Source organism: Rhinopithecus roxellana, chromosome 8 (genome assembly GCF_007565055.1).
Source record: "Rhinopithecus roxellana isolate Shanxi Qingling chromosome 8, ASM756505v1, whole genome shotgun sequence".
Lineage (NCBI taxonomy): Eukaryota > Metazoa > Chordata > Mammalia > Primates > Cercopithecidae > Rhinopithecus > Rhinopithecus roxellana.
This window is the reverse complement of record NC_044556.1, coordinates 100835375-100856411: the sequence shown is the minus strand read 5'-3', so window position 1 is coordinate 100856411 and position 21037 is coordinate 100835375. Positions and strand designations below refer to the sequence as shown.

The following is a 21037-nucleotide window of genomic DNA, read 5'->3' as shown; positions in this document are numbered from 1 at the left end:
CGTTCCTGCTCCAGTCTGGTGTGACCTCCAGGCAGCTGGTGCTTTAGGATGGGATGGGATGGCGTTGTCAAGGGCTACACAGGTTGAGAAGACAGTCTGATATCCCTGTTCACCTGAGTCCTTTATCCTCCACCATAAATTAATAATTTTTCATAGAACTATATGACATTATTTTTAAGAGATAGGGTCTTACTCTGTCACCCACACTGGGGTGCAGTGGCTCAATCATGGCTCACTGCAGCCTCAACTTCCTGGGCTCAAGTCATCCTCCTACCTCAGCCTCCCAAAGCTGGGATCACTGCCATGCGCCACCATGCCCGGATAATTTAATTTTTTGTAGAGATGGGGTTCTCCCTATGTGGCCCAGGCTGATCTCAAACTCCTAGGCTCAAGCAGTCCTCCCACCTTAGCCTCCCAAAGTGCTGGGATTACAGGCCACGTTCGCCCAGGACTACATGAACTTCAAACGTGTCTTAGTTGTCCTTTCCAGGGTGCCCCCAGAATGCTGAGATTCTATTCTGTGAGTTGTGAACGTGCCAGTCAGTAAGACCTCACTTTCTCCATTAATCACGGCGTGTTTTTACATTGCAATTATTCTCCCAGGGGTTGAAGATGCACATGGAAGTTCATTTGCCAGTGCACTGGCTGATGTTCAATATTCAGAAATACCCCAGAACAGTACTATTCAGCAGTTACGAGTGAGAGAGTTCTTTTTACATAAGAACAGTGAGTGGCAGTTACATAAACTGACAGGTGAAGCATCAGCAAAAACTTATTGAGTGCCTGGCACCACAAGTATGTATCTCAATTTTCAAATGATTACTTGCGTTCTAAAGCGTAATTTTCAAAAACCCAGCCTTCTTGCCACTTCATTTACATGAGAGCTAAAACATTTTTGAACCAGTGGCTCATTAAAAGATTTAGTATTTACCTTTTCTCTACTTATCTCTGTCAGTTCCAGACCAGATGCTTGGGTACTCTGTAAATCCTGAGAAAATAAAGATTAATTTGTAACATCCAGTAGAAAATATTTTCTATATATAACCTGTTTGACATATCAAAAAATTATAAACGGTACTAAAAATACGCTTGAAAACTATGATCCAAAAATACACTTAACACTGGGGTCCTTTCCGGCCCCCATCAGATTGGCAAACATCACACAGAATAAGAGGTAATGTCAACAAGAAGGTGGGAAGATGGCGGCTGACGATGCAAATTGTTTTTATCCTTGTGAAGGGTGAGTTAGTATGTCAAAATGTTCAATGCAAATACAGTCACATGTTGCTTAACAAAGGGGGTACTTTTTTTTTTTTTTTAGACGGAGTCTGTCGCCCAGGCTGGAGTACAGTGGCACGATCTTGGCTCACTGCAAGCTCCGCCTCCCGGGCTCATGCCATTCTCCTGCCTCAGCCTCCTGAGTAGCTGGGACTACAGGCGCCCCCCACTGCGCCCAGCTAAATTTTAGTATTTTTCATAGAGACGGGGTTTCACCGTGTTAGCCAGGATGGTCTCCATCTCCTGACCTCGTGATCCGCCCGCCTCGGCCTTCCAAAGTGCTGGGATTACAGGTGTGAGCCACTGTGCCTGGCCGAAGGGGGTAGTTCTGAGAAATGTGTCCTCAGGTGATTTTTGTCATTGTGCAAACATCACAGAATATTACTTAACAACCTTAGATGGTACTGCCTACTACACACCTAGGCTGTAGGGTATGGCCTGTTGCTCCTGGACAGTGAATCTGTACAGCATGCACTGTACTGAATTCTGTAGGAAACCAGAGCGGGATGGTATTTGTGCATATAAACTTATCTAAACATAGAAAAGGTACAGTAAAAATACAGTATGACAAGCTTATGGGACCACTGTTGTATATGCGGTTCATCATTGAACTGTCCTTATGCAACACATGACTGTGCTCTTTGACTCAGACACTCCCAGCCTAGGAAACTCTCTTATGGAAATAGTCCATTTTACACCCATGCAAAGGAAATCCACTACCCAGCTAAAAACAATGTGTGTTTTGCTAAAACCACACTAGATTTGAGATCCTACAGACAAGCCCTGGCTGATAAAAACCCTTCTGCTAGTGTGAATAGTTCACTTCCAAAAAATTAATGCTACAATCAGGGAGATCCGTCCTTTTTATGTCAATAGAAGTATTACTTGAAGACTTTTTCTACCATCTCACCAAAAACCATCCTCATAAAAGACCCCAAGCTGTGGAAGGTCACTCACCGAGCTGAAGCTAAAACCGATTGAGTGAATATTCACTTTGCCATAAATGCCCAGAGTGTCTATTTTCTCTGTGCCGATCCTGTGGCCATAGAGCAGAGTATGTTTTCCATTTACAGCCACCTAGAAAGATACAGAAGACAACCCCCCCCCCAAAATAGTTAATAAATTAACTTATTATCCAAATTTAAATGTTTCCTTGCATCCAATTGTACACCCTTTCCCACAGGTCTCCACACACATCTGACCAAACTGTAACCGAAAGCACCCAAAACACTAGCAGTGCTTCCGAACTTCTTTTGAGTTCCTGATCTGATTAAGCACCAGGAACTCTCTCCCCAGACAAACACGCAGTCACAAATACAGGTGCGTGTGCTTGTGTGCGCCTCTGCATACATGTGAGACATCTGGGTTCGAAGGTCTCCTGGAAGCCCAGGCACAGGTGCCCTGGAGGTTGTGAACCCAGGTTAAAGATCAAAATCTGTTGACTTTGCTAAATAAAACTAATATGGACAAGTTACTCAACATATTTAAGATTCGGTTTTCATATTCTGAAGTAGGAACAATCTCTACCTCAACAGACTACAGTAGCGAGATGACAAGAAAGTGGCTTCCGCAGGTCCTCAGCACTCTACGTCGCTCCTCCTCCCTCCCTCTCAAATGCCAGGTACCAGGTTAGGTTATAGGCAGAACACGCAAGCAGCATACAATACAGTCTCTGACTTAAGGAACTTAAAATCCCATTGTGGGGGGCAAAATAAACACATAAAGCCAAAGCACAACTGGTAAAAAAAAAAACTGTTAAAAAGAATGATACAGACACGGGCTGGAAAGGCCAGAGAAGGGAGAGGGGAATGGAGTTTGGGAGATTCAGAAAGATTTTCGGGCGGGAGCGGTATCCTGAAGAGCAGAAAGGATCTGCGCCAGAGACATGCGGGTCTGCTCTCACATTGGTACAAACCTCTACTCTGGGAAAGCTCCACAGGCCGGAGGGCCAGCAGGTGTAAGAGCCTCTAGGACCAAATTCAACCGTAAACATATGCGCTAGGTATAAGACACTCCATGAAGCCAGAGATGGAAGTGACATCAAGGATTTCTAGGATCTCCTCTGGATCTAAAATCTCGATCCTACAGAAGTATCTTGTGGCAAGACTTGAATTTCTAAAACCCTTCTGATTTCTATGCTAGGATTGCCCTTGTTAGCTCTTTGGATGGTGGCGGTTATATTATAACTTACCCCCCCATCACTAACATAATACTGTGTCAATTCAGAACTCAGTCCTGCTAGGAGAAATAGGATCTAATAAAAAGATCTGGTCACAATGGACCATAGTTCTGCACGGCAACAACTGGCTGGAGAGTAGTGGTGCCACACCTCACATTTAGGTGCCTTCCTGGTCCTTTTATGGAGAAAAACCACAAAGCCAAACAATGTCTCAGGTGTAGGAAATATAAGGCCGGGCTCACAAACGTGAAAAGCGCCCCTGTGCAGTCCTGCTCGCTCATGAGGACTCAACCTGTCCCTCTCCAAAACCTACCTGGAATTTGTCCTTCAGCACCATAATCACGATCTCAAAAGACTTTTCTCTTTTGAAAGGCGTGTCATAGGTGATCTCTTCCCGTCCCCATTTTTCTTTTATCAAAGTATTGCAAACAATGCAGCCGGCCCTTTTGAAACGAGGATTGAAATGAAAGGCCACGTCGGCTCGAGGTTGGACGCTGCTGCCGTACTGCAGATCCACCTGGAATCTGTATGAGGGAAGACACAGGGGCCCCAAGAGCACTCAGAAAGGAAAGCTCCCGGGAAAGGCCCAGCAGGCACTACACTCCAGGCCCAGTGACGGGGCTGACGGATCCCTCCTCGTTCATTCACTGAGGCCGAAGGAGCTGGCTGCCTAATCTTCTTTTCTGTCTTCCTCAGTAACACAGCCCCTGAGTTTGAAATGGGTCTGAATCTGCCCAGAATAAAAACCTACCTTTCCCAGCCTTCCTTGCAGCCAGGCCTGCCTGTGCAGCTAAAGCTCTGCTGATAAGATGGAAGTGAAGGGCTCGGGGAAGACTACTGGAAACTGCCTTCAAAGTCAGCAAGCACTTGCCTTTTGTCCATCTCTGCTTCCCCGAAAACACCGTGTGCACCCATCCAGCTACCCAAAGCACAGAGGTGAGGGCTGGAAATCTAGCTGCCAAGGATAACGGGAAAAGGGACCTCACCTCACCCTCAAGATAGCAGAGTGGTGAGCTGGAAGGAGTCTACTTCTCTAACAACTTGAAGGAGTTGACTGAAAGGCCTGTCTCCTTGAGACTTAATTTTCACATCTCACTTAAACCACTGCTCTTCAGGTGTTAGGTACACAGAGCCAAGCCCAACACTAACGATACCACAGCTTGCATCCAAAGCAAGTTTCAGTAAAACCATCTGAACTAGATCTGTGATGCTGTGGGAATGTCAGACTACAACTAGACTGTCCCTGTCATCTGACCACAATTCCTTTCTTTAATGACATACCTAATTCTTTTTCTCTTTTTCTTTTTTTTTTATTTTTGTCACCCAGTCTGGAGTGCAGTGGCTTGATCACAGCTCACTGCAACCTCAAACTCCTGGGCTCAAGTGATCCTCCTACCTCAGCCCCCTGAGTAGCTGGAACTACAGGCGCACACCACTATGCCCAGTTAATTTTTATATATTTTTTTTTTTACAGATGGGGGGGTCTCACTATGTTGCCCAGGCTGGTCTCGAACTTCTGGCCTCTAACAGTCCTCCCGCCTTGGCCTCCCAAAGTGCTGGAAAAGCATGTGTAAGTCACCACATCCAGCTGATAGTTTAATTTTTTATACTGAAATCAGACTTACAGCAATGAAATAAATCCCAATAACCTTTATTTAGTCATTCATTCCCCGCTCCTCAGCACCTTGGCCAGGGCTGCTGATGAAAGCAAATTAGGCCTCAAAGTATCAAATGGTCTCTCCCACATTACTCTTTGTTATCATTCCACAATCACAGAAAGACAGCTTATTCATGCTCCTTCCTTCAGCACAATGATCTTACCTGTCCGCGTCACTAGGAACATGCCCACGTATTACAATCAAAGTTCCAGGATCCAACTGATCAGGAATGGTGCCAACATACGGGATTACCTAAGAAAAAAAATGTGAACAAATGCACGTTTACATAAACAACATTACTTTCTAAGCAATTACAATCCAAACTCATTATTGATAGAGAAAAACTATGTTTTTTAAGACTGCACATAAATCTGCTCAGAATCCAGCATTTTCCAAGTCATCTTTCCTATTCAAACAGCTATAAAAAGGAACCGCGCCAGGGCGCGGTGGCTCAAGCCTGTAATCCCAGCACTTTGGGAGGCCGAGGCGGGCGGATCACAAGGTCAGGAGATCGAGACCATCCTGGCTAACACGGTGAAACCCCGTCTCTACTAAAAAGTACAAAAACCTAGCCAGGCGAGGTGGCGGATGCCTGTAGTCCCAGCTACTCGGGGGGCTGAGGCAGGAGAATGGCGTGAACCCGGGAGGCGGAGATTGCAGTGAGCTGAGATCTGGCCACTGCACTCCAGCTTGGGCGACAGAGCGAGACTCCGTCTCAAAAAAAAATAAAAATAAAAATAAAAAATAAAGGAACCGCATGGCCAGGATATTTGCAATAGCTGCAAACCACTATGTCTCTTTGGAAAGAGACACAAGACACAAAATACTATTCACAGTAGTTTGTATTTGGCTGAGAGTTTGTGAAGCAAAACTTCTGCTTAATATGATAATTCTAATAGAAAAAAAAAAAAAAAAACACAGTTGTTGCAATGCCATGTCTACTCATTCCTTTTCCCACTGTTCCACTGCTGATCCCGACAGAAAGTTCAAGGCCATACTAGGCCCAAAAGCCAATGCTGATGAAGACGATGACAAGCACTCACTGCCTCTGAAGGAAACTCCAAGTTAAGCCAGACCCCCACACCTGGGATTCCAGGGCCTGCTCTTCTCTGTTGGACTCCCAGACTGCAACCCAGACTGCACTGTGAGAAACCAGAGAACTGCATGATCATGAGGATGAGTGGGTGCCTGTGGGCCTTCAAGACACGGCATCCACCTGCCTTGGACCAGTCCAGTCTGCAGGCGTGGGCTCTTACAGTTGGCCCCACCCAGTATTCAGGTCTCAACCTGCACCCTCACTGCCCAGAACCCAGCCCTTTTTTCTGGGACCTGCCACACTACCAGATCTTGTCATTCCCCTTCCCCAGAGATGACTACACTGTCCTCTCAGTCCACTGGCTGGGGACCTGTGCTGTGTGGCTGCCTCTCCTGCATCACAACCATCTGCCTCCATCTGGAGCATCTGACCAGGATGTGCAGCCCACACACCATTAAGCCTCACACCAAGCTCACCCAAATTACGATGTGCATGGTAAAACCTACCCAAGGTACTTCTGATTGTCAAGAAATAAGAAATAAAATAAGACGGGCCACAGAAAAGTGATTATCAATTGGTGGCTCCTAAACTGAAATCGACTTCAGGCACAGCCTCCTCTGTGGAGCCTTCTTCAAGCTCCCTAGGCTGACTGAGTCAGCCCCTCTCAGAGGCTTCAATGATAGCACTTTGGATTCTGTTTGTTTGCATGTCAGTTTGCCTAGACTGTGAGCTACAGGGGACAGGATTGGCTCATCACCTTTACCTCCCCAGGAGAGAGGTCAAGAGACAATCGGTAATTGCATGGTGAATGAACGAACTCTCACCTGTCTGAAAAGTGGGCTCTGGCAGGCCTCATACCTATAGAGGAGAGGCAACAAAGCAGCTGCTGAACTGCAAGCTGAGCCCACAAGCTCCCTGTTGCCTTAGGCAGTAAGATGGGAAATTATGGAAGCCAGTTATCTATTTGCTGTCATAGCAATTGCTAGGAGTAGGGTAGAAGGCCCATGACATCAGAGAACAAAAAATATAACAGAGAGTGTACACTGGGGCTACAGCTGCACATCAGAGTAGCTGATTTTGTGTGTAGAGAATGGGGAAGGACCTACATCCCTACCTTGATCTTTTGGGTCACAGCTGGTTCCAAGAATATATAGCAGCATGTTTCATAGCGTTAACCTCTTAATAAAATGAGAGGTTTTTATAACTTCAAATTTCATGTTGAAATGATATTTATGGCCGGGCGTGGTGGCTCAAGCCTGTAATCCCAGCACTTTGGGAGGCTGAGACGGGCGGATCACGAGGTCAGGAGATCGAGACCATCCTGGCTAACACGGTGAAACCCCGTCTCTACTAAAAATACAAAAAACTAGCCGGGCGAGGTGGCGGGCGCCTGTAGTCCCAGCTACTCGGGAGGCTGAGGCAGGAGAATGACGTAAACCCGGGAGGCGGAGCTTGCAGTGAGCTGAGATCCGGCCACTGCACTCCAGCCCGGGCGACAGAGCAAGACTCCGTCTCAAAAAAATAAATAAATAAAATAAAATAAAATAAAATAAAATAAAATGATATTTATGCAAAATATTTAATAACACAAATTTTAGTAATATAAGTGAGAAAGTAATCTATAAAGGCATATATAGTATGATTTCAACTAAATAAATACAAGCATTAAAAAGAAAACCATGCTAATTAATCACATCGTATCCTGCATCAAAATATCCCATATACCCCATAAATAGATATACCTACTACATACTCAAAAAAATTCAAAACTAAAAAAAGAAAAACACTAAAGAAGTCAGCCAAAAATGATAACAATAGTTTTCATGGGGGATGATGGGATTTTAATTTTTTTCTTCATCTACTTTCTTACTTTGCAGATGTCTATAATAAGCATCGATATTTTTATAACCACAAAAGTATTTTTAATTATATGCTTAATTTTAGAGCTGGAAAGAGCTTTTTGAGACAAAACAATCTATTCCCATCACTTTTTTTTTTTTTTTTTTAAAGACAGAGTCTCACTCTATCCCCCAGGCTAGAGTGCAGTGGCATGATCTCAGCTCACTGCAACCTCCACCTCCCGGGTTCAACATTCTCCTGCCTCAGCCTTCCAAGTAGCTGGGATGCCCAGCTAATTTTTTGTATTTTTAGTAGAGATGGGGTTTTGCCATGTTGGCCGGGCTGGTCTCGAACTCCCGGGCTCAAAGTGATTCTCCCAAAGTGCTGCGGTTGCTTTGGGAGGTAATGAGCTTCTGGATGAGCCACCATACCCGGTCCCATCACTTTTAATACCTTGTTCACAACTGTTAATAGGTTATTCCAGTTTGAGAAACAACTATGCTAAGAATGGTGGCCACTTGCTGCTTTAGTTTTCTGGGGTCATGCTTTCTACTTCAGAAAAGATCCTGCATTACTTCAGTAATTTTTTTTTTTTTTAACTATGAGACACAGTGCGCTGCTGCTGACTCATTTAACCCACGACTGTATGGCTCCTGTGAAAATGGAGGATATTCATTGTTTTCTAGGCTACTCCAAGCTACTTTGGTGATTCACAGATCATTATTAATTTACATTAAAAAAATTAAAATATGATCTGATCACACTGGAGACGATACCGCAAGCTTATGCCACAGTCAGGTTTGGTGTTATTTGCCAAAACACCCTTGCTGATTCATGTCGCTTTGCCTTTTTGATGATTACTTATTAAATGCAAGGCTCTCTATTAGGCAGACTGCAGCTAGAAAGAAGCGTAAGAGTCAGACACCCAGGAAACATAATTAGAGCGAAAATGTGATACTCTGTTTGGCTGTTGAAAATTGGTATCCCCTTCCATATCTGGAAAATCCCCTACCCTATGAACATTAGACCTCATCTAGACTGCAACAAGGTAAAAGCAGGGGACAAAACTGCCAATTAGAATTTCCAGCTCAGATTTTAAGAAAGAACCAGTGACAAGAAGCAGCCACAATGATGCAGTATTCACTCTGGCAAGGGGGCAGCAGCGGTATCTGGGGTTGGAGAAAGTTACATCCGGGGTCAGAGGCAGCTATATCCAGGGTCAGAGGGGGCTACATCCGGGGTCAGAGGCAGCTATATCCAGGGTCAGAGGGGGCTATATCTGGGGCCAGAGGGAGCTATATCCAGGGTCAGAGGGAGCTACATCTGGGGTCAGAGACAGCAGTGGCATTGATAAAGTAGCAGAGACACAGTACCATCTGTGTCCAGTGGTGACAACAGATGCCTCTTCATGGGAACGGTCCTACAGCATGCTTGTGTATCTGTGGCTACCTATTCTCCCAGCGGCACTATCATTTAGCAAATTCCTTTTCTGCTTAAAGAGTTGGCTTCTGTTGCTTGTAACTACAAACTCTGACCAATTCAACATCTTTAAAAAAAAAAAATGGGGTCCAGGCACGGTGGCTCACACCTGTAATCCCAGCATTTTGGGAGGTCGAGGTGGGCCGATCACTTGAGGTTGGGAGTTGAAGACCAGCCTGACCAACATGGAGAAACCCCATCTCTACTAAAAATACAAAATTAGCTGGGTGTGGTGGCCCATGACTGTAATCGCAGCTACTCAGGAGACTGAGGCAAGAGAATCACTTGAACCCGGGAGGCAGAGGCTGCAGTGAACTGAGATCAGGCCATTGCACTCCAACCTGGGCAACAAGAGCGAAACTCTGCCCCAGAAAAAAAACTCTGCAAAAAAAAAAAAAAAAAAGGCGGGGGGGGGGGTGCCGTAAAGAAGAGTCAAAGAAATGCTTCAGGAAAATGGGATAAGGAATTCTAACTGAGGTAGCCAAAGACAGTTTATGAAGAAGGTACGATTTCAGTTGCCATTTCAGGTAGAAATGGCATTTTACAAAAGCAGAGAGGCAGGAAAAGACAAGACCCATCTGCTCTCAGTGAGTAGTCAGGGAGTAAAGAAAGGTACAGCCAGGGTCAGATTTGAGAGGGGCATACGAAAGAAGTGCTTAGGAACAACAGTCCAGTGGGGTGAAATAAGCCAGAGGTCAGGAGGTCATCTAGGTGACTGACTGCTGCCGTAAACCTGCCGTGAAGCCGTAAGGACACAATCCACGTTGGTAGCAATGGCCCTGGAAGAGCAGAGAAGTCCAAGAGATGTTTCAAAGGAAATTGTCTACATAGGGCCACTAAATAAATGACAAAGCTGAAGGGGGAAACAGGTTTCTTTTTTTTTTTTTTCTTGAGACAGAGTTTCACTTTTGTTGCCCAGGCTGGAGTGCAATGGCGCCATCTCGGCTCACTGCAACCTCCGCCTTCTGGGTTCAAGAGATTCTCCCGCCTCAGCCTCCTGAATAGCCGGGATTACAGGTGCCCGCCACCACATCCAGCTAATTTTTTTTGTATTTTTAGTACAGATGGGTTTTACCACGTTGGCCAGGCTGGTCTCGAACTCCTGACCTCAGGTGATCCACCCACCTTGGCCTCCCAAAGTACTGGGATTACAGGCATGAGCCACCGCACCTGGCCTGGGAGACAGGTTGCAGAAGGAAGATGACGAGTTTAGTTTGTGACACTTGGTGTGAAGCGTTGGCAGAACATCTAAGAGCAAATCTGCTGAGAAGACTTGGAGACTCAGAACCACACTCTGGGTGAATAGCCAGAGCACACATTTAAAAGTCAGGGTAAAGATCCTTTGTAAAGATACCAAAGCAGATAAAGAAATTGAAAAGCAGGACAGGTCAGGCAGCAAAGGCTCAGTGGTTTCTGAAATTAGGAGGTTTGCAGGAAAGAGTTAACACTGGCAGGCCTGACTGCTGTCCTTGAAAGGCCTCCTTACAAGGCAGGCCCCTGGCTGGTGTCTAGGAACTTGAGATTTTAGAAGGGCACCCACCAACCTGATAATGGGGATTTCCTGTACCTGAATTGTTTATGCAAATAATATGGTTATGCTAAACACCTGCTTTCCTTCTGGGAGACTAGAATTTTTTGATTATGTGTGAGGGTGCTTATGTGACCAGCCTCCAATAAAAACCCTAGGGACTGAGTCTCTAATGAGCTTCCCTGGCAGACAACATTTCACAAGTGTTGTCACAAATTATTGCTGGAGGATGTAAGCACATCCTATGTGGCCCCGGTGGGAGGAGACCTTGGAACTTGCACTGAGTTTTCCCTGGACTGCACCCTCGGTGCCTTTCCCTTTGCAATTTTGCTCTATATCCTTTCTTTTCTTTTCTTTTCTTTTTTTTTTTTTGAGACGGAGTCTCGCTCTGTCGCCCACGTTGGAGTGCAGTTGCCGGATCTCAGCTCACTGCAAGCTCCGCCTCCCGGGTTTAGGCCATTCTCCTGCCTCAGCCTCCCGAGTAGCTGGGACTACAGGCACCCGCCACCTCGCCCGGCTATTTTTTTTTATTTTTTAGTAGAGACGGGGTTTCACCATGTCAGCCAGGATGGTCTCGATCTCCTGACCTCGTGATCCACCCGTCTCAGCCTCCCAAAGTGCTGGGATTACAGACTTGAGCCACCGCGCCCGGCTCTATATTCTTTCACTGCAATAAATCATAGCCACAGGTACAACTCTGTGCTGGTGAGTCATCAAAACTGGGTGTGACCTTGGGGACCTCAACATGGGGTGAGAAGAGAACGGAGAGAGAAGAATCAGTCAGTCCAGTGCGATAATATCAAGGGAGTCAATGGATTCATAAATTTCAATAAGAGGACAACTGTCAACATCTTTAACATGGAAAAAGCTAAGAAGGATCCAAGCAAATAAAGATAATAAAATGGGGCTGGGCACGGTGGTTCATGCCTGTAATCCCAGCACTTTGGGAGGCTGAAATGGGTGGATCTTGAGGTCAGGAGATCAAGACCATCCTGGCTAACACGCTGAAACCCCATCTCTACTAAAAATACAAAAAAAAATTAGCCAGTCGTGGTGGCGGGCACCTGTAGTCCCAGCTACTCAGGAGGCTGAGGCAGGAGAATGGTGTGAACCCGGGAGGTGGAGCTTGCAGTGAGCCGAGATCGCGCCACTGCACTCCAGCCTGGGCGACAGAGCAAGACTCCATCTCAAAAATAAATAAATAAATAAAATAAATAAGTAAATAAAATGGATCATACCTTTTGACCTAGTGATTCCACTTTTACAGATTTATCCTACAGAAATACTTAGCACAGGTGCACCAAGATGCATACACAAGGATGTTCACTATAGCACCGGATATCATCGCAAAAAGACACAGACCTTAACAAGGGACTGCTTACGTAAGTTTTACTACTAATTATGCAGCTGTTAAAATAAATGAGCAGGTTCTAAATAAACTGACATTTCCAAAATAGGTCAAATAGAAAAAGCAGGGTAGAAAACAGTATATATAGTAAAATGCATGCATGTAAAGAGACAGTGATACATAAAAAGTGACATACACAACACACACACTTTTGGATATGCATAACTATCTCAGGAAGGATATATTTTTAAAAACCAGTAAAAAGTGATTGCCCTCGGGGAGTAAAACTAAATGCCAGGGTAAAAGGAAAATGCATGTTCCACTGAAACTCTTAAATACTGTTTGAATTTTTAAAAAATGATGCACATATTATCTTTAAATTTTTTTAATGAAAATTTTTTTAAAAAAAGGAAAAGCCACTGGTTTGGACATAAATATAGCTTCAAATTTTGAAGACAGACTATCTTCCAACTATTGGGTACTAGGAAACAAGGGTGGAGGCAAAAGTTAAACAGTAGAAGGATACTGACAGAAATAGAAAACTGCAAGAGGAAAGCTGGTTTGGGAAGGAAGACGCAAGTTTGGTTTTGAACTCCTCGTCTTGAAGGTCTGGCTGAGCAACTGAGAGTTGGAGGTTCACATTAGGTGAAAGGCTGGAACTGGATACATATGGAAAAAAAAATCTATGAGTGATCGGTAAAGACATAAAAGAAAGAGACATTAGCCGGGCGCGGTGGCTCAAGCCTGTAATCCCAGCACTTTGGGAGGCCGAGACGGGCGGATCACAAGGTCAGGAGATCGACACCATCCTGGCTAACCCGGTGAAACCCCGTCTCTACTAAAAAATAAAAAAAACTAGCCGGGCGAGGTGGCGGGCGCCTATAGTCCCAGCTACTCGGGAGGCTGAGGCAGGAGAATGGCGTGAACCCGAAAGGCGGAGCTTGCAGTGAGCTGAGATCCGGCCACTGCACTCCAGCTTGGGCGACAGAGCGAGACTCCGTCTCAAAAAAAAAATAAAAAAAAAAAGAAAGAGACATTAAAGACAGAATTTCACTAGTAAAACCAAGAAAGAAATTAAGAGAGTGAAAAATCAGTGGGCAGAGCCTTAGCAAGGAAATCCACTCAGGAAGGCAGGCAGCAAAAAACGAAGAGAACCAGCACAAAGGCTGGCGGGACCTCACAGGTTACAAAAGAAAGACTTGCCTGTGTTGTGTTTTAAGACTAAATTATAAGGTAAAAAGGGAGGTACTTAGAATACTAAGGACAAAAGGATAAACATGGAAACAAGGTTCCTAAGAAAACCGGAATGATCTGCTTTTCAGTACCAGATAGGATTCATGTTGACAAGCGGCTTATTAACTTAGAGTAACAACCAATTCTGTTTCATTTCTAAATAATTTCTTAACCAGCTAGCATTTAATCATACCTTAAGAACTCTATAAACAACAAGAAAAATAAAAATATATAGGTAGATAATGAACCGCCAAACAAGAAATTTCACTGACAGCATTCCTGGTATGAAGTAAAGATACTATCTTCCAAATTATTCATTCAAATTGAATAGAAAGAAAAGGAAGCAGCCAGGTGCTGTGGCTCACGCCTCTAATCCTAGCACTTTGGGAGGCCAAGATGAGCTCAGGAGTTCGAGACCAGCCTGGGCAACATGATGAAATCCTGTCTCTACTAAAATACAAAATAACAAATTAGCTGGGCATGGCGGTGTGCACCTGTAGTCCCAGTTACTCGGGAGGCTGAGGCAGGAGAATTGCTAGAACCCAAGAGGCAGAGGTGGCAGTGAGATGAGATCGCACCACTGCACTCCAGCCTGGGCAACAGAGCAAGCCTCCCTCTCTAAAATAAGATAAGTAAATAAAAGAAAAGAAAAGAAAAGAAAAAAAAAAAAAAAAAAACAGAAAAGGAAGCCTTCCTGCCTGCCTGCCTGCCTTCCTTCCTTCTTTCCTTCCTTCCTTCCTCCCTCCTTCCTTCCCTCCCTCCCCTCCTCCTCCTTTCTCTTTCTTTCTTCCTTTCTTTCTTCCTTCCTTCCTTTTCTTCCTTTCTTTCTTTCTTTTCTTTCTCTCTCTCTCTCTTCTCTCTCTCTTTCTTTCTGATGAAGTATCACTCTGTCGCCCAGGCTGCAGTGTACTTGTGTAATCTTGGCTCACTGCAACCTCCACCTCCCAGGTTCAAGCAATTCTCCTGCCTCAACCTCCCATGTAGCTGGAATCACAGGCCCCCACCACGCCTGGCTAATTTTTGTATTTTTAGTAGAGACGGGGTTTCACTATGTTAGTCAGGCTGGTCTCGAACTCCTGACCTCAAGTGATCCTCCCGCCTCAGCTTCCCAAAGTGCTGGGATTACAGGCATGAGTCACCGCGCCCAGCCTCTGACTTTTTATTTTTATTTTTGAGCTTGGTTCTTGCTCTGTCACCCAGACTGGAGCACAGAGTCACACTCACTGCTCACTACAGCCTCAACCTCCTGGGCTCAAGCAATCCTCCCACCTCAGCCTTCCTCGTAGCTGGGACTACAGTCGTGCACCACAATGCCCAGCTAATTTTTGTATTTTTATAGAGAGACAAGGTCTCACTATGTTGCTCAAACTGGTCTTGAACTCCTGGGCTCAAGTGATCCACTAGCCTTGGCCTCCCACAGTAGTGGAATTACAGGCGTGAGCCTCTGGACCCAGCCTTAGAGCCTGACTAAGTCTTGGAATTCTATCAGTTGAACTAGTCAAAGAAATATACTAAATAGGGAAAAAAATACATAGGCCAGTCATAATATTTACTTCATCTTTTCCAAGAAAACTTAATGTGGACAGTTGGTCTAACAGCCAATGTGGACCAAAATATTAGAAATAGGCCAGGCATGGTGGCTCACGCCTGTAATACCAACATTTTGGGAGGCCAAGGCAGGAGGAGTGCTTGACCAGACTGAGAAACATGGCAAAACTCTGTCTCTACCAAAAAAAAAATACAAAAATTAGCCAGGCATGGTGGTGCATGCCTGTAGTCCCAGCTATTTGCGAGGCTGAGCCCAGGAGGTGGAGGTTGCAGTGGGGTAAGATTGCACCACTCCACTCCAGCGTGGGTGACAGAGCGAGCCTCTGTCTTAAAAAAAAAAAAAAAAAATTGGAAACATTAATGAAATAAAAATTAAAAAGTGGCGATGTGTTTATAATGCCTAATAAAGAATACAACTGACACTCAATAAATATTTACTCATTAAACCTATCAGTAACAAAATAACCATGATTCAAGAAAACAGGTTTTGTGTGTGTGTGTGTTTTTGTTTGTTTGTTTGTTTGTTTTGAGATGGAGTCTCGCTCTGTCACCCAGGCTGGAGTGCAGTGGCACCATCTTGGCTCACTGCAACCTCCGCCTCCCAGGTTCAAGCAATTCTCCTGCCTCAGCCTCCCGAGTAGCTGGGACTACAGGAGGCCACCACCACGCCTGGCTAATTTTTGTATTTTTTAGTAGAGATACAAAAAAATAATTTTGTATTTTTTATTTTCACCATTTTGGCCAGGCTGGTCTTGAACTCCTGACCTCGTGATCCACCTGCCTCAGCCTCCCAAAGTGTTGGGATTACAGGCGTGAGCCACCATGCCTGGCCGAAAACAGTTTTCCTAAGTCTAGCTTATAAAATATACTAATTGATTAACTTTAAACAACTAAGTTGGCCAGGCACGGTGCCTCATGCCTATAATCCCAGCACTTTTGGAGGCCAAGATGGGCAGATCACCTGAGGTCAGGAGTTTGAGACCAGCCTGGCCAACATGGTGAAACCCTGTATCTACTAAAAACACAAAAATTATCTGGGCATGGTAGCATGTGCCTATAGTCCCAGCTACTCAGGAGGCTCAGGCACTAGAATTGCTTGAACCTGGGAAGCAGAAATTGCAGTGAACCGAGATTCCGTCATTTCACTCCAGCCTGGGCAACCAGAGGGAAACTATGTCTCAAAAAAAATTTTTTTTAATTCATTGAATAAATAAAATAAGTTATTTACAGCCTTTTGTTTTTGGAACACTGAAAGGGCAACTAGCTACAAATGAAAGAAATTCAGTGCAATATGGGCCCTTAATACTATAAATATTTTACAGTAGTGAAATTTAAAGACAGAGCAAAATGTTTTTGCCATTCAGTTCCGTCTTTCTACCTCTAACCTTTCCTACTCTTTTGTGAGAACTAATAACAGAGAAATTTAAAAAGAAAGAAAAAAAGCTATTTGCCAAAAAGATCTCCCTTGGAAATGCATTATCCTCAGAACAGCATCCAGGCCATGCCACAGGAGTGAAGGCATTTTCTGCTCTGGAGCAGAACGACATCTCCAGATCCCCTTCCTCAGGAAATGAGGTCTACTTATTTTTGTTCCACCTCAATAGTTGAGAGTACTGACCCCAGAAACTACAGGAATCATCAGTATAAGAGAATCAAGATACGCAGGAATTGTATCTATAAAAGTGTATCTATAAAGTGTATCTATAAAAGTGTATCTATAAAATTTGTATAAAATCTATAAAAATTGTATCTATAAAAGTATCTTCTTTTCTGTGTGAAGAGCAGAGCTGAACAGTGTAACCTTCATCCACTCTCCCAGGTTGAGCCAAAATGAAACTTCAGATACCCCTGGCAGGCAGCCTGGTTTGTTGTTGTTTTTTAAGATCTTTGCAGGAAATCAGTTTACAACCTTGAGATGTTTTTCACTCTAACATGCACAAAGTCATCTTAAATGTCTCACTAGCTTCCACTTCAAGAAGTCATCTTTTTTAAACTTACTACCACTGAACGGCTGTTTCTCCTAAAACTGACTTTGCTTGATACAGCAGTGTTACCTCATTCTTATACAATGACATTAAAACTTAGGGAAAAAGGAATTACAGCTATAAAGTAAATGACAAAAACTTGAACCCACACACACTCACAAAACTGGTTTCGGGCCTTATTTCAAGGATTCTCAGCCTTCCTTTTGCCCAAGAATCTTCTAGGGGGTTTACTAAAAAAGTGGCTGTCCTTTCCCAGACCTCAATTCAGGATTCAGCTTCAGATAAGTGGAAACTAGACATTCCTAAAGATTCTTACCACCACATAAAACTAAAACAAGCTCTTTACTGCTGAGGATTACAGGGCAATTTCCAGCAATTACAGTCATTCAGGGGTTCTAGGTCCAGCCTGAACTGCACGAGACCCTTTACTACTTCTCACTCTCCGTCTCCCCATTGGCTTTTGACATTTTCCCTGCTCAAGTGCCAAGCAGTATTTAAAAGGCTGAGGGAAAGATCGAGACATTTAATTCTCAAGGACAGCTCTAATTAAAAAAGAAAATGAAAAATTTGTAGAGTAAGAAATCCATTTGCCTTTAAAAACTACAATTTATGATTAGCTGAGCCTCCTCCCATTACCAAAAGTTGGCATTCCCTCCACTCTACCCAAATGTTCCCTGTTCATAACACTGTTTCGTCACGTCATATTGTCATTGTGACTTCTTCCTCCACTAGAGGACAACAGCTGTTTTGTAGTCAGCGCCCACCACCATCCCTATTACATAGTAGGTGCTTTAAATATGTTCACTGGCTTTTATTCTTGCCCTGTCTCCCAATGGATAATTAATATTCTATTGGATCTGCTCTCAATCCTGGCATAGGTAAAACGTTATTTTCTAGAAATCAGTTACCGGGTTATAGATGATATTCTGTAGGTTGTTTAATGACAACATCATTCTTTTCCAGCTTCTTGTTGGAGTCTCTTCTGTGTATGACCTGAGATTTTAGGCCAGTTTCATTTAAAGGTTACCTGGATTGAAACTGAGGCACTGGCCCTGTGTAAAGTAAAAATAGAGGAAAAGAAAAGTAAGCATGTAGCATTTTTCTTCATATCCTGTTTTAAAATTTAAATTATATATTATGTTACTGATATTTACCAAATGATAGAATGTTATTACAAGCAAAGATCTGCCTCCCATTCTTACCAGTGTGCTCATATACTAAACAATTTTGGATTGTGAGTGTAGGAAATACTGACTTAAAAAATACATCAGTAGAAAATTTCTAACATGGAATTTATTATTAAAAATACTAAAAGAGACCAGGCATGGTGGCTCACGCCTGTAATCCCAGCACTTTGGGAGGCCAAGGCGGGTGGATCACCTGAGGTCAGGAGTTCGAGACCAGCCTGAACAATATGGTGAAATCCCATCTCTACTAAAAATACAAAAATTAGCCAGATGAGGTGGCATGCACCTGCAGTCCCAGCTACTCAGGAGGCTGAGACAGGAGAATTGCTTGAACCCAGGAGGCGGAGGTTGAAGTGAGTCAAGATCATGCTACTGCACGCCAGCCTGGGCAACAGAACGAGACTCCATCTCAAAAAAACAAATTAATTAATTAATGGCAATTACTAATCAAACAGTCCTATACAATTATCAGAGGTATTCATTTCACTTTTCATTTCCATAAAAGGACAATAATCACAGTATTCACATCATTGGTTTGTTCTGAGGATTGAGTTAATAAAATAGTGAAAGAGTAAGTGCTATGTTAGCTCTTATTATTGTGAATAAAAAGAATTGCTCTTCCTCCTCTAATTTAAACAAATCAAAGTGGGGAAATCCAATAATTTTAATACTATTAAGATACAGTTTTCTCTGCTGCTTTAAAAAAAAAATCACAGGGCAGGGGAGTGTTGGAAAGCATCAGCCACATTTTTTAAGAAAAAAGCACCCATGGACACTACATTTAATAACTCCAGGAAAAACTCGATGACTTTAAGCAAAACTAAAGGGGAAACGAAACTAGAGCTTCCTGTATTTTACTTCCAGCAGTTGTCATTATACCACGCACCAACAATACACACCGATCAAATCTATTACTTTTTCTTTATTAAGAAAAAAACTGTATCCCTCTTGGTTTACCACCTAAATATAACCCCAGTCTATGTCATTAACTTAATTTGTTAGTCAAAACCTCAAAACTCTGGCTCCGTGACTCAATACAGGAAGCAAGAACAAGAGCAAAAAGAATGGACGCCGAGTTGCCATACACATGTGTGATAACCAGCAAGTGACCCAATTTAAGCCATCGGCTTGCATTAAATCACGCAACCCCCGAAGTATCCCCAGGGACAGGTCCCGCCAGCATGAACACTTCGTATGCATCACAAGAAGTCATCACTTAAGTTTCACGTACGGTCAAAGGAATTCACATGACTTGCCCTTTGTAATGTTTAATACTGCAGTCAAATGACTCGGCATCCTAAAGAGCGTGTCGTGTCAGTGGCTCTAGGCCTCAGGTTAGGAGGGAACAGGGTAGAAAGCAGCACAGGTGGGGTGGATTTGCAGCGAGGTGACACCCCAGGACAAATAACCTGACTCCAGCCAGGGATGTACAAGAAAGGCAGCGACTCCTGATAATCCCTTATGCCCCGGAGCAGCCTCGCTTGCAGAGGCAGCGTCCCCGCCACCCAGCCCCGGCTCTGCCGCGGTGAGAACCTGCGGGTTGGGGTGGACTGGACACTGTCCCACCCATCAAACTGTGATTTAGGAGCCGTGACATCCGAATGCCATCCTCCACTGGCGAGACCCTCAGAGCAGCCACGCCCCTAGCGACTGTCCTGGTGGCCGGGGGTCGCGCTACTCACCCAAGGACTGGTGTTTCAGGCGCTCCACGGAGCAGGTTGTTTGTCAGCCGCCAGGTGCCGTCCGGTTCCCGGCTCGGGCTTCCGTGGGCGGCTACGGAAAGCCACAGGAGTCAGTCCTCGTTCACTTCCCGGCTCGCGCGCCCTCCCGCTGCGGTCTCCCCACCCTCCCCGCGCCGCGCCTTCTGTGTATGGAGCGTCCCTGGCGGCTCTGCTGAATTTTGGACAGGGACCCGCCGCTGATCGCCACCCAGCTCGGCCTCCTGCACAGCCTCTGGGGCCTTGGACCGTGACTGGCTTGCCGTGGGAGAGCACAGAGGATAAGGACAAAGAATGTGTCCTGGGTGGATATGGCTGCCTTTGCCCCGAAGGCTGAGTGGTGTGGAAGGTGGTAGGAAAATGGGAAGGAAAGAAGAGAAAGGCTTTCTCTTCCACAGCAAGTGGGCCGACGTCCACTTGGCTGTTCCAGGCCTCCAGGTCTAGGAGGGCGCTCAGGGCTGGGACTTTCCGGGACCAGGGTGATCACCGCACAGGCCCCGCCTGCCTGGACCCAGCGCTGGCCTTCCCGGGGCGCCCAGGTCCACGGGGTCAACGCCAGGGTTTTCTCAGCTTCCTCATCTGCCTCGGATCAGAGTCCAGACGGTGCCAGAAGAGACCTGAAGGCGCTACTTTTTGACAGTACACACCTCTGGATATAGGTGAAACGGTGGGGGAAGGGTTCAGTACGCTGGACTGTGCCCAGCCCAAAGCGCCCCATCTGTTAGTGATAACGTGGACTCGCAGCCACTCCATGTCACTCGCTGGTTACCCTGCGCGTGGGTGTTTTCTCCAAATGGGACACATAGGGAACAGTTTAAGCAGTATGGAGCACAATTCTGTGCGTATTAAATGCTCCGTAAATACCCAGCTTCTCAGGGCTCTACACTGATAGTTTGACCTATTGGCTGTAAACACACCAGCCAGAAATATAAATAAAGTTTGAAACAAAGTCATGTCAGCCACTTGGAATGGCTTGCTGCTTATTGTTTGTTTTGTTAGGGACCTCAAAGTTCTCATCTTC

The 21037-nt window shown here is 44.8% G+C and overlaps 1 protein-coding gene across 2 annotated transcripts in view; it reads right to left on the bottom strand.

Moving 5' to 3' along the window:
* LGALS8 (galectin 8) overlaps positions 1–20646 on the bottom strand; it is a 30417-nt gene extending 9771 nt beyond the window's left edge. For both annotated transcript variants that reach the window (XM_010384676.2, XM_010384675.2), the window contains exons 1-6: positions 19981–20646; positions 18020–18163; positions 5279–5367; positions 3771–3981; positions 2236–2355; positions 932–988 (exon numbers count right to left, since the gene is read on the bottom strand). In XM_010384676.2, the coding sequence (XP_010382978.1) occupies positions 932–988; positions 2236–2355; positions 3771–3981; positions 5279–5367; positions 18020–18064 (522 nt within the window). In that variant the 5' untranslated portion in view covers positions 18065–18163; positions 19981–20646. The remainder of the gene's footprint in view (positions 1–931; positions 989–2235; positions 2356–3770; positions 3982–5278; positions 5368–18019; positions 18164–19980) is intronic.
* Positions 20647–21037: the final 391 nt, after the last annotated feature.